Source organism: Eptatretus burgeri, chromosome 8 (genome assembly GCF_056783735.1).
Source record: "Eptatretus burgeri isolate ZD-2024b chromosome 8, Ebu_testis_v1, whole genome shotgun sequence".
In the NCBI taxonomy this organism is placed as follows: domain Eukaryota; kingdom Metazoa; phylum Chordata; class Myxini; order Myxiniformes; family Myxinidae; genus Eptatretus; species Eptatretus burgeri.
The window spans coordinates 57,351,222-57,364,166 of NC_140968.1; the positions used below are offsets into that span (position 1 = coordinate 57,351,222).

Below are 12,945 nucleotides of genomic sequence, written 5' to 3' on the forward strand. Positions count from 1 at the left end.
CAACGCCACAAAGTATCGCGATACCTCAAAGCTCGCGACATTTCACCAAAAAAAACAAAACCCTCAAACGTTCTGATTGACCTTTCGCAGAATATCGAGATTATGAAATAAACATTACGCGAGAACAAGAAATTCATGTGGGCACGATTTCATTCCCGATACTTATATCAATACTGAAAAAGGAGCAAAAAATAAAAATAAAAACGTGAAATGAGTACAGACTTGAACTATCTGTACACCATTTCGCTCTACCTATACATCGCTTGAACCACACATTGTTATTTTATTCTTGTTTAATTCAAATGCTGCATTTATCCCAAACATGACAATAAATTATTTAACAAACCACTTACAAAATCGACGAATATGCTAATTGATAAATTTTCAACGTTCAATATACCGGAACTGGGTTTATGAAAACCACATTCAAATTTGTTGCCATGGTATTTGGACTGTTCTTTATTATATTCGCTATAATTTAATGGACGGACGTTTAAATGTTTTGAAATCTTAATGATCACTGCGCTTCACTGGACACAGAAAACTGAGGTGCATAAACATAAATGATTAATCAAGGCTGGCGATTACCTCATATTATATATTATTATATCGTCTTTGTAAATAGATTTGTCGTCATTATATTGCACAATTACTCCGAGAAACTCGATGAAATCCTTACAAGAGAGGTAAAAAATCAACGTTGAATTATCTCCAAGTCTCCCGATTGGTGGAGAGTTCCCGCGCTTTGGCGGCTCAACGGCTTCGTGAATCGTGAATCGTGAAGCGTGAAGCAAGTTACAAATTTTTGGGGGAAACTTGAACCAATTGTTTGTTTTGTCTGTTTTCCACGATCCGTCACTTCTACCGAGGTTGTATTATTTACGAAACGATAACGTAAGTGTGAATGTTTTATATGGTTGTTTTTATTATTCTGTTATGTGTTGTTTTCTTGCTCTAACGTCGTTACATTGATGGGTTTGCTGAAGTTTGTAGGATTGAGGTGGGAGGGGGAGGTTTGGGGGAGGATAGGAGGGGGAGGTTGGGGGATGGGGGAGGTTGGGGGATAGGGGAGAGAGGATAGGAGGTTTGGGGAGGGGGAGGTTTGGAGGTTTGGGGAGGGGAGGTTGGGGGATGGGGGAGAGAGGATAGGAGGTTTGGGGGGGGGAGGATGGGGGATGGGGAGAGACGATAGGAGGTTTGGGGAGGGGGAGGTTGGGGGATGGGGGAGAGGATAGGAGGATGGGGAGAGGGGAGGATGGGGGATGGGGGAGGGAGGTTGGGGGATGGGGGAGAGAGGATGGGGGAGAGAGGAGGGGGAGAGGAGGGTGGGGGATGGGGGAGAGAGGATAGGAGGTTTGGGGAGGGGGAGGATGGGGGAAGGGGGAGGTTGGGGGATGGGGGAGAGGGTAGGTTGGGGGATGGGGAGAGGGGAGGGGGAGGTTGGGGGATGGGGGAGAGAGGATAGGAGGTTTGGGGAGGGGGAGGATGGGGGGAAGGATGGGGGATGGGGGAGAGGGTAGGTTGGGGGATGGGGGAGAGAGGATGGGAGGTTTGGGGAGGGGGAGGATGGGGGAAGGATGGAGGTTGGGGGATGGGGGAGAGAGGATGGGGAGAGGGTAGGATGGGGGATGGGGAGAGGAGGGGAGGTTGGGGGATGGGGGAGAGAGGATAGGAGGCTTGGGGAAGGGGGAGGTTGGGGGATGGGGGAGAGAGGATGGGGGAGAGGGTAGGTTGGGGGATGGGGGAGAGGGGAGGGGGAGGTTGGGGGATGGGGGAGAGAGGATAGGAGGTTTGGGGATGGGGGAAGGGGGAGGTTGGGGGATGGGGGAGAGAGGATGGGAGGATGGGGAGAGGGGAGGTTGGAGGATGGGGAGGTTCGGGGATGGGGAAGATGGGGGAGAGGGGATGTTGGGTGATGGGGGAGAGGGGAGGGTGGGGGATGGGGGAGAGGGGTCTCGAATCATGGACCAAGGCATGAAGCCTTCTTGTTCAAAGTTTTGTCCCGAGGGCTTTTTTGAGGATCGCCACCAAGTCCCGGACAGCGTCCATCTATAGTTTGTTTGTAGTAATATTCCCAGGGATGGTTTTCAATATCCCTGTAAGGTTCTTCATCATTCCGGTTGCCCCAATGATCTCTGGTACTCTTCAGCTTCCATTTTCACTTCCTTTTTGAGGTCTTGGTATTTGGTCATATTGTTGATTTCTGCAATGTCTCGGCCAAAATCGCTGGGAACTGATACCTCGATTAGCAATGTGAGAAAACCTATAAAAAATCTTCTTTTCCAGAACGGCTGGACAGATCGAGGGGAAACTTCACACAAATGTTCCCCAAGCCTTGGGTGTACAAGTTTGTTTAGGAATAATTGATAGGTCACATGGTTGTGCAGCCATATTGGATTGCAAGAAAAATATTAAATAATGTTTTCTCTGGAACCACTTAATCAGTCGATGTTAAACCTCACAATTATGACGGAGACGTGCTGGGGAATACATGTTTTAAATTTCAACTCTATCGGACACGTGGTCTGGCAGGAAGAATTATTTAATTTTTTTGATGTTTGTTATTTTATTTAATATTTTTTGATAAAAGTTCACTTGGCTGTGTCTGGATGTGTTTGAGGTTAGAGAAGCAGCAGCTGAAATGTGAATCCCATCCAGGTTCCTCCTGATGACTTCATGTTGACTTTTTGCTTGTTTGGATTACTCCAATGCAGGACTGGACCTATTTGGACCTCCCATTAGATTGGAATTGATTGAATTTATGTTAATGCCATTCTAAATACAATTGAATAATGATAATAAATGTCATGGCTCAGGGTCAGGGTCAGGGTCAGGTGTCCAATCACAGCGGGACGTCTTGGTACCCGGTCATCACCGCCAAGTGTTATAAAGTTGCAGTTCTAATTATATCTCTTAATTATGTAACACACCACACAAAAGTAGTGCTGGCGAGGGTCTGCAATCTCTGATTGCTCTTTTTCTTGTTTTATTTTCTCGAATGGAGTTCCTCATGGTTGGTTTGCTAGTATACCCTTCCCTTGGTCTCCCCCCCTCCCACTCAACACCGTCCTACCCATAGGACTATCAGTTTATTTTTTTCCAATAACTCTGGCAAACCCATCAATGTAACGACTGGCGATGCAGTGCTTTATTTGGGTGCTAAGTTCCCCCCCCCCCAAAAAAAAGTTTCCTCACCAAATGCTTTTTTCTTTTGTTCGGGAACCTTGTTTTTGCACATTGCGATTAACACCTGATGTACACTGAAATCCAAACGATGGATGTCGACGTTTGCGCTCAATTTGCTCAGTTATTTCGTGCTTTCCCGACTCTTCCTGTTCTTCCCGCTTGACCACGATTCGTGCGTCTCTCCCAGCAGTTCCACGGCAAGTCGAGATGTCGTCGCAGTCCACCCCACGGAGCAAGCGCAGCCGTACTGGCAGCCCAAGTGCTGGTGAGAAAACTTGTCTTTATGATGGCGATCCACGCAACCAGGGACGCATCACCTTTGAGTGGTTTACATATTATATATGCAAGACGAAGACAGGTGGGGATTATCAATGCTAAGTTTGACCGAAGAAGAGGAGAGAAAGCGAAAGTTTGAGGTAAAGATGGAGGCGAAAGTATCGATGTGGGAAGGCGATTGATGAAATATTTCACTGGTTTTTACGCACGATTGGCCCAGAGGGAATTGTAAGTGCTTTTTCAATCCATGTGTTTAGATTCGAGGGGAAGCTCATTCATATATCATATATATATATATATATATATATATATATATATATATATATATATATATATATATATATATATATATATATATATATATATATATATATATATTGTTGCGGATTTCGCGCCCGCCGGCGTGCGAACGGCCACGTAACTCGAATCGCGGCACGTCGCCCACCGGACGGACAATCCAGTCGTGACCCTCTCGGACTAACGCCGGGAACCAGTCACGGGTGGACCTTTCGGTCTCACCGCGATCGAGCCAATCAGCCCCCGCGTGGGATAGGGTTGCTCGCCAAATTCGACCTACCTAAGTACCCACACGGAGGGTAGACCGGGCGATCGCACCTCGCCGCAGGTCGACTTCGGACACGGGCCACTTAAGCGACCCGTTCCGTACTATCGGGATAACCGAGCGGTGTTATTCGTCGACCTCGACGGTTCGATTAATTATCGGGCGTATTCAGCCCACTACCAACCCTTTACGTGAAGCAAGATGAGGATTCAATGAAGGAAATGACGAAGCGAAGCGGGAAACAGTTCAACACAAAGCACATTTATTCGCGCTGAACGGAAAGCACACATATTCAACTCCACCAAAAGCACACAGAAAAGACACAATGCAATTTACACAAAAAGCAAATGTAAAAGCGAAAACACAATGCAGAGCTAATACCGACTACCGAGCACACGGCAACACTTATACAATTCTACTTCACAGACGGCGCTGACAACACATACCCAAAACCAAGGAAAGAATACCCTCAAGGATGAGGCGGGCCTGAGGCCGAGACCGGGTCGGGCCTACCCGTCTGGTGATGAGACGCGGAGCGGCGATGGTGCCTCAACTCCACGGGCCTCGCGGGCAGTGTCTGGTAGGGGGTGGGAAAGGGGCCCCCTTGGTCGCACTATCTCAGCGCGGGGGGAAACAGGAGGGGGTTGCTGATGCTCGGGGTATAGAGGATTTTTATTGTCCCGCGACGAGCGTCTCCACCTCGGCCAGGTCGCGCTGTCGGCCTCCCTGGGGTGCAGCTCCCTGCACGACGCGAGCACCCCCTCGTCTGCCCTCGCCGCCTCTCCACAGCTCCGTCCCCTCCGCTCCGACTCCAACGCACACGACGACCAGCTCCTTCTTGCCAACTCCACCGCCCGCGAAGTCTTAACTCTCTGTTCTCTCCCGACTCTCCTACTCCACTACTCTGGACTGACGAACACGGTCCTTTTATCAGCCCCGTAGCTTCGCCCTCTCATCTTTGACCCCCTCCCTTCGACCTTTCACCTCGCTCCCCATTGGCCCGAGAAAAGGTGGGCGTGAATGCTTTTTGATCCATAAATTTGCATATATCGATCGCCCTCCAACGCCCTGGGGGCGGGGCCAATTCGCCCCTCGCTCACCGATTGGACGGCAAAAAGTGGGCGTGTGTCGTTTTTGATCCGTTTTTGAAGCACAAAATCCGTGATTTTGTACACGCTGTTCGGCGCGCGCCCTGCACGAGTCCAACACCGGTACCCACAGGCGGCGCAAGAACGGTGGCGATGCGACGGTTGCGAGGTGTGACGTGAAGGTCGTGGCGGTTGTGGTGAAGCGGTGGTTGGTGGTGGTAACAATGACGGTTGGTCCAAATTAAAGATAGTAAAAGAAAAACGACTATCCTGAAGAGTCGCAGCACGCATAAATGACATGTATTCCCACTAGACAACGGGTTTGGGCCTAACTACACATGTACTTACCGAGATACCTCACCTAAGGGACCTGAATGGTGGTTTGCGAATTTGGTAACCACAACAATATATAGACTGGTCAATGTGGATCTCAACACTCATTCGCATCAGTATCCATGACGTGTTGAGGCATCGCTGTACTTTTATATCATGACGGGGAAATTGAGTCGACGGTTATCTTCTGTTTACCTGAACAGGTATAATTGCACAAGGACGGGCGATCTAAGTTTGACAAGTTTACAGAGGGTGTTTGTTGCCTTTCGTATTGGAATGAGGCTGTTCACTTAAAACGAGAGAATGACCTGGTTGGTTAATTTGTTTATGGTGCAGAGGCCGTTAGCCCAGACAGGATCCACGCACTGATGTAGCAAGTTGTGCAAGTTGTGGTCATACGAGTCTCAAAGAAAACCACAGCACTTGTTACCCAAGGTCCAGGCAGGAATTCGTAATTTGTTTGTTGTGCCGGTGATAGTTCGTCTGCGCTTCACGGAGGACCCCGACGATCTTTAACGTCCACCAACTAATGCTGGCGGATGAGACGCCCAGTTTGATGTCCACCGACACAAGACAGGATGATTTGCCTGAATAACGTGCTGATATGCTTTGTCCTTTGTTTGAAAAACAGTGATTGTGTTTATAGCTTGATCTGCCTTTCTTGTTATTCCTCCGCCCAGGGCAATCTTCAACACAAAACCAGTCGCGCTTGGATCCCACGTCTCCCGGCTCCAGTGACCTGCAGATGCTGCCGGTTTCTCCTCCGGTCAATGCGCACAGGAATCCATCCCCATTCTCCAGTCCCGCTCAGTCCCGTGTCAGCGTTGGTACTCCTGGTATGTTTAGCACCACTTTTGGTCAATGTAAGAATTGATGGATTACAATGTGTAAACGGATAGAAAATCTGTTTTGTCCCACAACTGTTCAATACCAAAGAAGGAATGTGTAAAGAGCAGATTGGTTGAATAATACTTCCATGCTAAATTGTCACCTGCATGCATCTACCTCAGCTTTGAACACTCATCTCCGGCTCTGTATATACTAGCGGGGTATGTGCTTACACATTTTGTAAGCACACAAACCGTACTTCCCCATTGTCTTTGGGTCGTTACCTGCATTTGATTTTTCATTGTCTGTTTTTTTATTGTCATGACCTCCGCCACCGAAGGTGAAAGAGGTGATATGATGTTTTTCACCCCTTTCTGTCTGTTTGTCTGTGTCTGTGTACTGGATATCGCAAAAAGTTGTGGACGGATCCGGATGAAATTTTGTGGATGGGGTTGGTGTGTGACAAGCACAAACTAATTAGATTATGGTAAAGATCTGGATCGGGATCCGACTACTGGAATTTTAAAAGTGATTCTTCACCAGTGAGAGATTGGGCTAAAAACGATACATTGCACGATATCTCAAAAAGTTTTGGACGGATTCGGATGAAATTTGGTGAACACGTTGGGTGTGTTGTAAAAACGATTTGATTTGATTTTGGTGAAGATCCGAATACGGAGCTGGAGCGGGCGGGCGCATTGACCAGCGCCGGTCATGGGTCGCGTGGCACATCACAGAGCAGGCGCATTGACCAGCGCCCGTCGCGGGGGCATGGCACGGAGTTCGTTGCAAGGCAATTTATGTCACTGTGCTCGGAAGGAGACTTCCACAGCTTGGAACCATCTGGCCAGAAGTGAAGTGGAACCGCTTCCGATCATGGCGGCCAGCCCGTGTGCTGGCCGGGGTCCAACCAGAGCGCCTGATTCGGGTGCCGACACATCGCTTCAGGTCATCGCCCCCGCCCCGCACCAGTGGATCTATAAAAGGACGGGTCGTGGGGTGGTGGAGAAAGAGTCGTCGTCCCTGGTGCGTCGTCCCCGGCGCGTCGTCCCCGGCGCGTCGTCCCCGGCGCGTCGTCCCCGGCGCGTCGTCCCCGGCGCGTCGTCCCCGGCGCGTCGTCCCCGTCGCCGTTGCCGTCGTCGTCGCCGTTGCCGTTGCCGGTGCGTCGTCGCCGGTGCGTCGTCGTCGTTGTTGTCGTTGCCGGTGCGTTGTTGTCATTGTCGTTGCATCGCTGTCATCGTTGTCGTTGCCGGTGCGTCGTTCGTGCTGCGTCGTTCCTGGTGAAAAAATGGTGCTGTGTCGTTCGTACTGCGTCGTTCCAGAGTCGTCGTCGTTCCTGCTGCGTCGTTCCAGAGTCGTCGTTACTGGGTTGTTCCTGCTGCGTCGCTCCAGAGTCGTCGTTGTTCCTGCTGCGTCGTTCCTGCTGCGTCGTTCCAGAGTCGTCATCATTTCTGGGTTGTTCCTGCTGCGTTGTTCCAGAGTCGTCATCATTTCTGGGTTGTTCCTGCTGCGTTGTTCCAGAGTCGTCGTCGTTCCTGGGTTGTTCCTGCTGCGTCGTTCCAGATTCCTCGTCGTTCCTGCCGCGTCGTTCCAGAGTCGTCGTTTATGGGTTGTTCCTGCTGCGTCGTTCCAGAGTCGTCGTTACTGGGTTGTTCCTGCTGCGTCATTCCAGAGTAATCGTCGTTCCTGCTGCGTCGTTCCAGAGTCATCGTCGTTTCTGGGTTGTTCCTGCTGCGTCATTCCAGAATTGTCGTCGTTCCTGGGTTGTTCCTGCTGCGTCTTTCCAGATTCGTCGTCGTTCCTGGGTTGTTCCTGCTGCGTCATTCCAGAGTCGTCATCGTTTCTGGGTTGTTCCTGCTGCGTCGTTCCAGCGTAATCGTCGTTCCTGGGTTGTTCCTGCTGCGTCATTCCAGATTCGTCATCGTTTCTGGGTTGTTCCTGCTGCGTCATTCCAGAATCGTCGTCGTTCCTGGGTTGTTCCTGCTGCGTCATTCCAGAGTCGTCGTCGTTTCTGGGTTGTTCCTGCTGCGTCATTCCAGAGTCGTCGTCGTTTCTGGGTTGTTCCTGCTGCGTCATTCCAGATTCGTCGTCGTTCCTGATTCGTCGTCGTTCCTGGGTTGTTCCTGCTGCGTCATTCCAGAGTAATCGTCGTTCCTGGGTTGTTGCTGCTGCGTCATTCCAGATTCGTCGTCGTTCCTGGGTTGTTCCTGCTGTGTCGTTCCAGAGTCGTCGTCGTTCCTGGGTCGTTCTTTCTTCATTCCTGTCGGCTCGTTCTGCCAGGCTTGAGATCGATAACTCCGCCTTCTCCACCCAAGTCCCTCCCTTCACGCCCGAAGGTCGCATCTCGTTCTCTGGACCGATGCTAGCTGCACGAAGTGCCATGAAGCAAGAAACGGCGCGCCAGCTGTCAGGGAGTTATCACCCAGTGGAGCATCCCCCCAAAATGTATTTGTGGCGCGATTGCCCGAATCATGCAAGGTATTCAGAGACCGTGAGCCTCATATCTCTTCTCCTCCTTTATCTCTTCATTAACTCCTCTTCATCGGTGTACGTGTTCGTGTGTGCGTGCGTGCTTGTCCTGGCGCCTGCCCTCGTCAGTTAATATTGCAGAAGATTATTATTATTTCGGGTAAAGTGTGCTTTTGTAAGTTGCTTGTACATTGTCGCACCTCACGCTTCTTTCTATCCCTGCATTACACACAACAATAAAACTACCTTCACTGTGCCACATATCTTTCCTCTCCTCCTTGTAAATAAATAATTACTCGGAATGTTGCCAGCTCGTTTTTGTCTGTTCCTTCATTGATCCAGCATGGTCCGAATCCAAGCTTAGTCGCGGCTTTATTCCCAGCGATCCGTTCCTTTTAGCCGGTATGTCCTTGGCAATGTCGCTCGGCTGCATCCGATCCGGTAAAGTGATCCGGTTCGGAGAAGGCGTACTGAGGGCGTGTTCCCCGGTAATTAAATCACGTGATTAATTAGGTGACCGGGAGGACCCAAGGTCACGCTGTTGAGTTATTGGCGTTCACGGTCGGTTAGCGACTCACCACGTCACAGAATTATCCCTGTGCGACGGCCGAAAATTCTGGGGAGTCTGGTGGGAACCCGAGATAGTTTCTCCCCCTGGTGGTCTTCTCCCCTGACCCCCGGCCCGCAACCATACATGCATACATATATACGTACTAGCAGAGTACTCGTCACTGACGGGTTTGCCAACGTCTAATATCAAATGAGTGTGTATTGGTAGAAACAGGAATTCATTGTAAATATTCAGTGTGCAGATATCTCAGTAGGAGTAGCTGGTAAGCTTGGAAACCTCATTCCATTCCACCTGCGAAGATTTCCAATCCATGCTAGTTGCATCTCCAAAGTACTGCTTGGGGGTAGGCTTCGTCGGTGTGGATGTATTTTTGTCGATATCGATATCCTGGTGGGGTCATAACGGTAAATACTAGTGTGTGTGTGTGTATATATATATTGTTGCGGATTCGCGCCCGCCGGCGTGCGAACGGCCACGTAACTCGAATCGCGGCACGTCGCCCACCGGACGGACAATCCAGTCGTGACCCTCTCGGACTAACGCCGGGAACCAGTCACGGGTGGACCTTTCGGTCTCACCGCGATCGAGCCAATCGGCCCCCGCGTGGGATAGGGTTGCTCGCCAAATTCGACCTACCTAAGTACCCACACGGAGGGTAGACCGGGCGATCGCACCTCGCCTCAGGTCGACTTCGGACACGGGCCACTTAAGCGACCCGTTCCGTACTATAGGGATAACCGAGCGGTGTTATTCGTCGGCCTCGACGGTTCGATTAATTATTGGGCGTCTTAGCCCACGACCAACCCTTTACGTGAAGCAAGATGGGGATTCAATGAAAGAAATGACGAAGCGAAGCGGGAAAACAGTTCAACAATAAGCACATTTATTTCGCGATGAACGGAAAGCACACATATACAATTCCACCAAAAGCACATGTAAAAGAAAAAGACAAAAAGCAAATGCAACAATGCAGATCTATCCGACTACCGGGCACTCGGCAACACTTATACAATTTTACTTCACAGACGGCGCCGACAACACATATTCCCAAAGCAAAAGAAAAGAGAACCACCCTCCAGGATGAGGGGGGTAGGCGGGCCTGGGGCCGAGACCGTGTCGGGCCTACCCGTCTGATGATGAGACGCGAAGTGGCGGTGGTGCCTCAACTCCGCGGGCCTCGCGGACAGTGTCTGGTAGGGGGTGGGAAGGGGCCCCCTTTTGTCGCACTATCTCAGCGCGGGGGGAAACAGGAAGGGGTTGCTGATGCTCGGGGAAAGGAGGATTTCACAAAATCTCGGGTCCCGCGACGAGCGTCTCCACCACGACCTCGGTCGCGCCGCCGGCCTTTCCCTCCGCAGTTCCCCGAATCCGACGCGAGCACCCCCTCGTCCGCCTTCGCCGCCGCCGCCTCTCCACAGCTCCGTCCTCTTCACTCCGACTCCGCGAACTCCCAACTGCGAACTGCCAACTGCGAACTGCTTCTCCGAACTCCAAAACTCAACTCCTTCCACTTCCAACTCAACTGAACTGACGAACGCAGTCGTTTTTATAAGCCCCGTGGCTTCGCTCCTTCATCTTTTGACCCTCTGCCTCCGACCTTTCACCTCTCTAACTGGCTCCCCATTGGCCCGAGGAAAAGTGGGCGTGAATGCTTTTTGATCCATGAATTTGCATATAGCGACCGCCCTCCAACGCCCTGGAGGCGGGGCCAAATCGCCCCTCGTTCACCGATTGGACGGAACAAAAGTGGGCGTGAGTCGTTTTTGATCCGTTTTTCTCGGAAAGTCCGCGATGCTTTTGAACACGCTGCTCGGTGCGCGCCCTACACGAGTCCAGCATCGGTGCCCACGAGTGGCGCGAGATGACGGTGATTCGATGGTGGCGAGTTGTGACGGTAAAGGTCGTGGCGGTTGTGATGAAGCGGCGTTGTGGCTGGTGGTTGTTGTTGTGAAGTGGCGTTGTGGTTGGTGGTAGTTGTGATGGCTGTTGAGATGTGGTTGGTGGTTGTAATAATGGCGGCTGGTCCAAAATAAAGATAGTAAAAGAAAAACGGCTATCCTGAAGAGTCGCAGCCCTCATGAATGACATTTATTCCCTCTAGACAACGGGTTTGGGCCTAACTACACATATACTTACCGAGATATCTCACCTAAGGGACCTGAATGGTGGTTTGCGAATTTGGTCAACCACAACAATATATATATATATATATATATATATATATATATATATATATATATATATATATATATATATATATATATATATATATATATATATAGAAAAGTAATTTCTTTTTTTTTTAATGCAGGTTCCAAAATATGCAATGGCCCAATATGTATTCATATATGACTTCATGTATAAGGGTGCAAGACCAGAAAGGAGGCTGGAGAAAATGGACAAGACATGTGAACTGATGTCATCTGGTCCAGTCGCAGTCACAGTCGAGGGTTGAAAGAACCTTCTCCACCTTCTCAGGTGTAAAAGACACAGAATCCAAGAGCAGTTGGGTACAACAGGGATGTATGGGTACCGAGAGTGAGGGGTTGGGGACATAAGATTTGGAAGCAAACATAGAATTGAGGCATTCAGCCTTCTCACGAGTGTTGTCGGCTGTTGTGCCATTTGAAGAGAGGGAAGGGATGGAAGGGGATCATACACTAGAGACAGACTTAACAAGGTGCCACCAGGTTTTAGAGGAGGGAGACAAGTTTGAAAGTTTATTCTTGAGGTTCAAGACATGTTGTTTTCTGGCTTTCCTGAGAGTGGACACGCACTTGGTGCGTGGACTATTTGGAAAGCACTGATATTGCCTTCGGTCAGACTTTCCTTCCAGGAAGAGAAGGCAAGTTGTTTGAACCTTTTGCCATCTTTCAACCTTGCTTTAGGTGGGAAGCATGAACATTTGCGATGGTGTACCATCGACTTCACTCTTGTTTTTATTTTATTTTTTCACTAATGTATTTACTTTATTTATTTGCCCATTTATTCATTGCTCGTACGATCTTATGTTTGCGTTATTTCCCAGCTGAATGTTTTGTGGGCTAAACTGGGCCATATGCAAAGTATATGTTGATGTTTTAGGTCCTTTGCTTGAGGCGAGCTCTCCACTCAGCTATGGCACTCCGAGTTCTCGCGTTGGGGGCACACCGAGGCGCCAGCGCTCAGATATTGGCTCGACTCGCAAGCTGCGGGAACTCAACCTCTCTGAGCCGCAGGTTTGTCTCGTTTTTGTTTGTTTGTTTATTTTATTGAAGATGGTCCTTTATTTAGCCAAATAAATGAGAGTCCGCACTGTATTGTGTGTGGTTGTCGTTATTCCTTGGAAAATTTGTGATGGCTTTTTTAGCAACAAGATTGAGGTTCATGAAAAAGTGAGGTGACCCTGGGACAGCAGGGCAACTCTTGGACACATTAAACAAGGGAATGAGCGAACAGGAAAAGAGCAGAGAGAGATGGGAAGGAAACACTGCAACTTTCAGATAAGAGGGTTTGGATGGGAAGGGTTTAATGGGCATAGAAGAGATTGTGGGTTGTCCTACGGGATGAGATGAGATGGTGGTGGACCTTCTGCTTGAAGCCGTTGATGGAGCAGTGGGATAGCATAGCCTGGCTTCAAGCTTGCATTTTAT

At 49.7% G+C, this 12,945-nt stretch overlaps 1 protein-coding gene across 2 annotated transcripts in view; it reads left to right on the forward strand.

Moving 5' to 3' along the window:
* Positions 1–725: 725 nt before the first annotated feature.
* MCM4 (minichromosome maintenance complex component 4) overlaps positions 726–12,945 on the forward strand; it is an 80,795-nt gene continuing 68,575 nt past the window's right edge. Inside the window, exons 1-4 of one of the 2 annotated variants that reach the window (XM_085892195.1) lie at positions 726–894; positions 3,374–3,451; positions 6,126–6,281; positions 12,398–12,531. In XM_085892195.1, coding sequence (XP_085748321.1) covers positions 3,394–3,451; positions 6,126–6,281; positions 12,398–12,531 — 348 coding nt within the window. In that variant the 5' untranslated portion in view covers positions 726–894; positions 3,374–3,393. The remainder of the gene's footprint in view (positions 895–3,373; positions 3,452–6,125; positions 6,282–12,397; positions 12,532–12,945) is intronic. The other variant, XM_085892194.1, reaches the window with a different exon arrangement.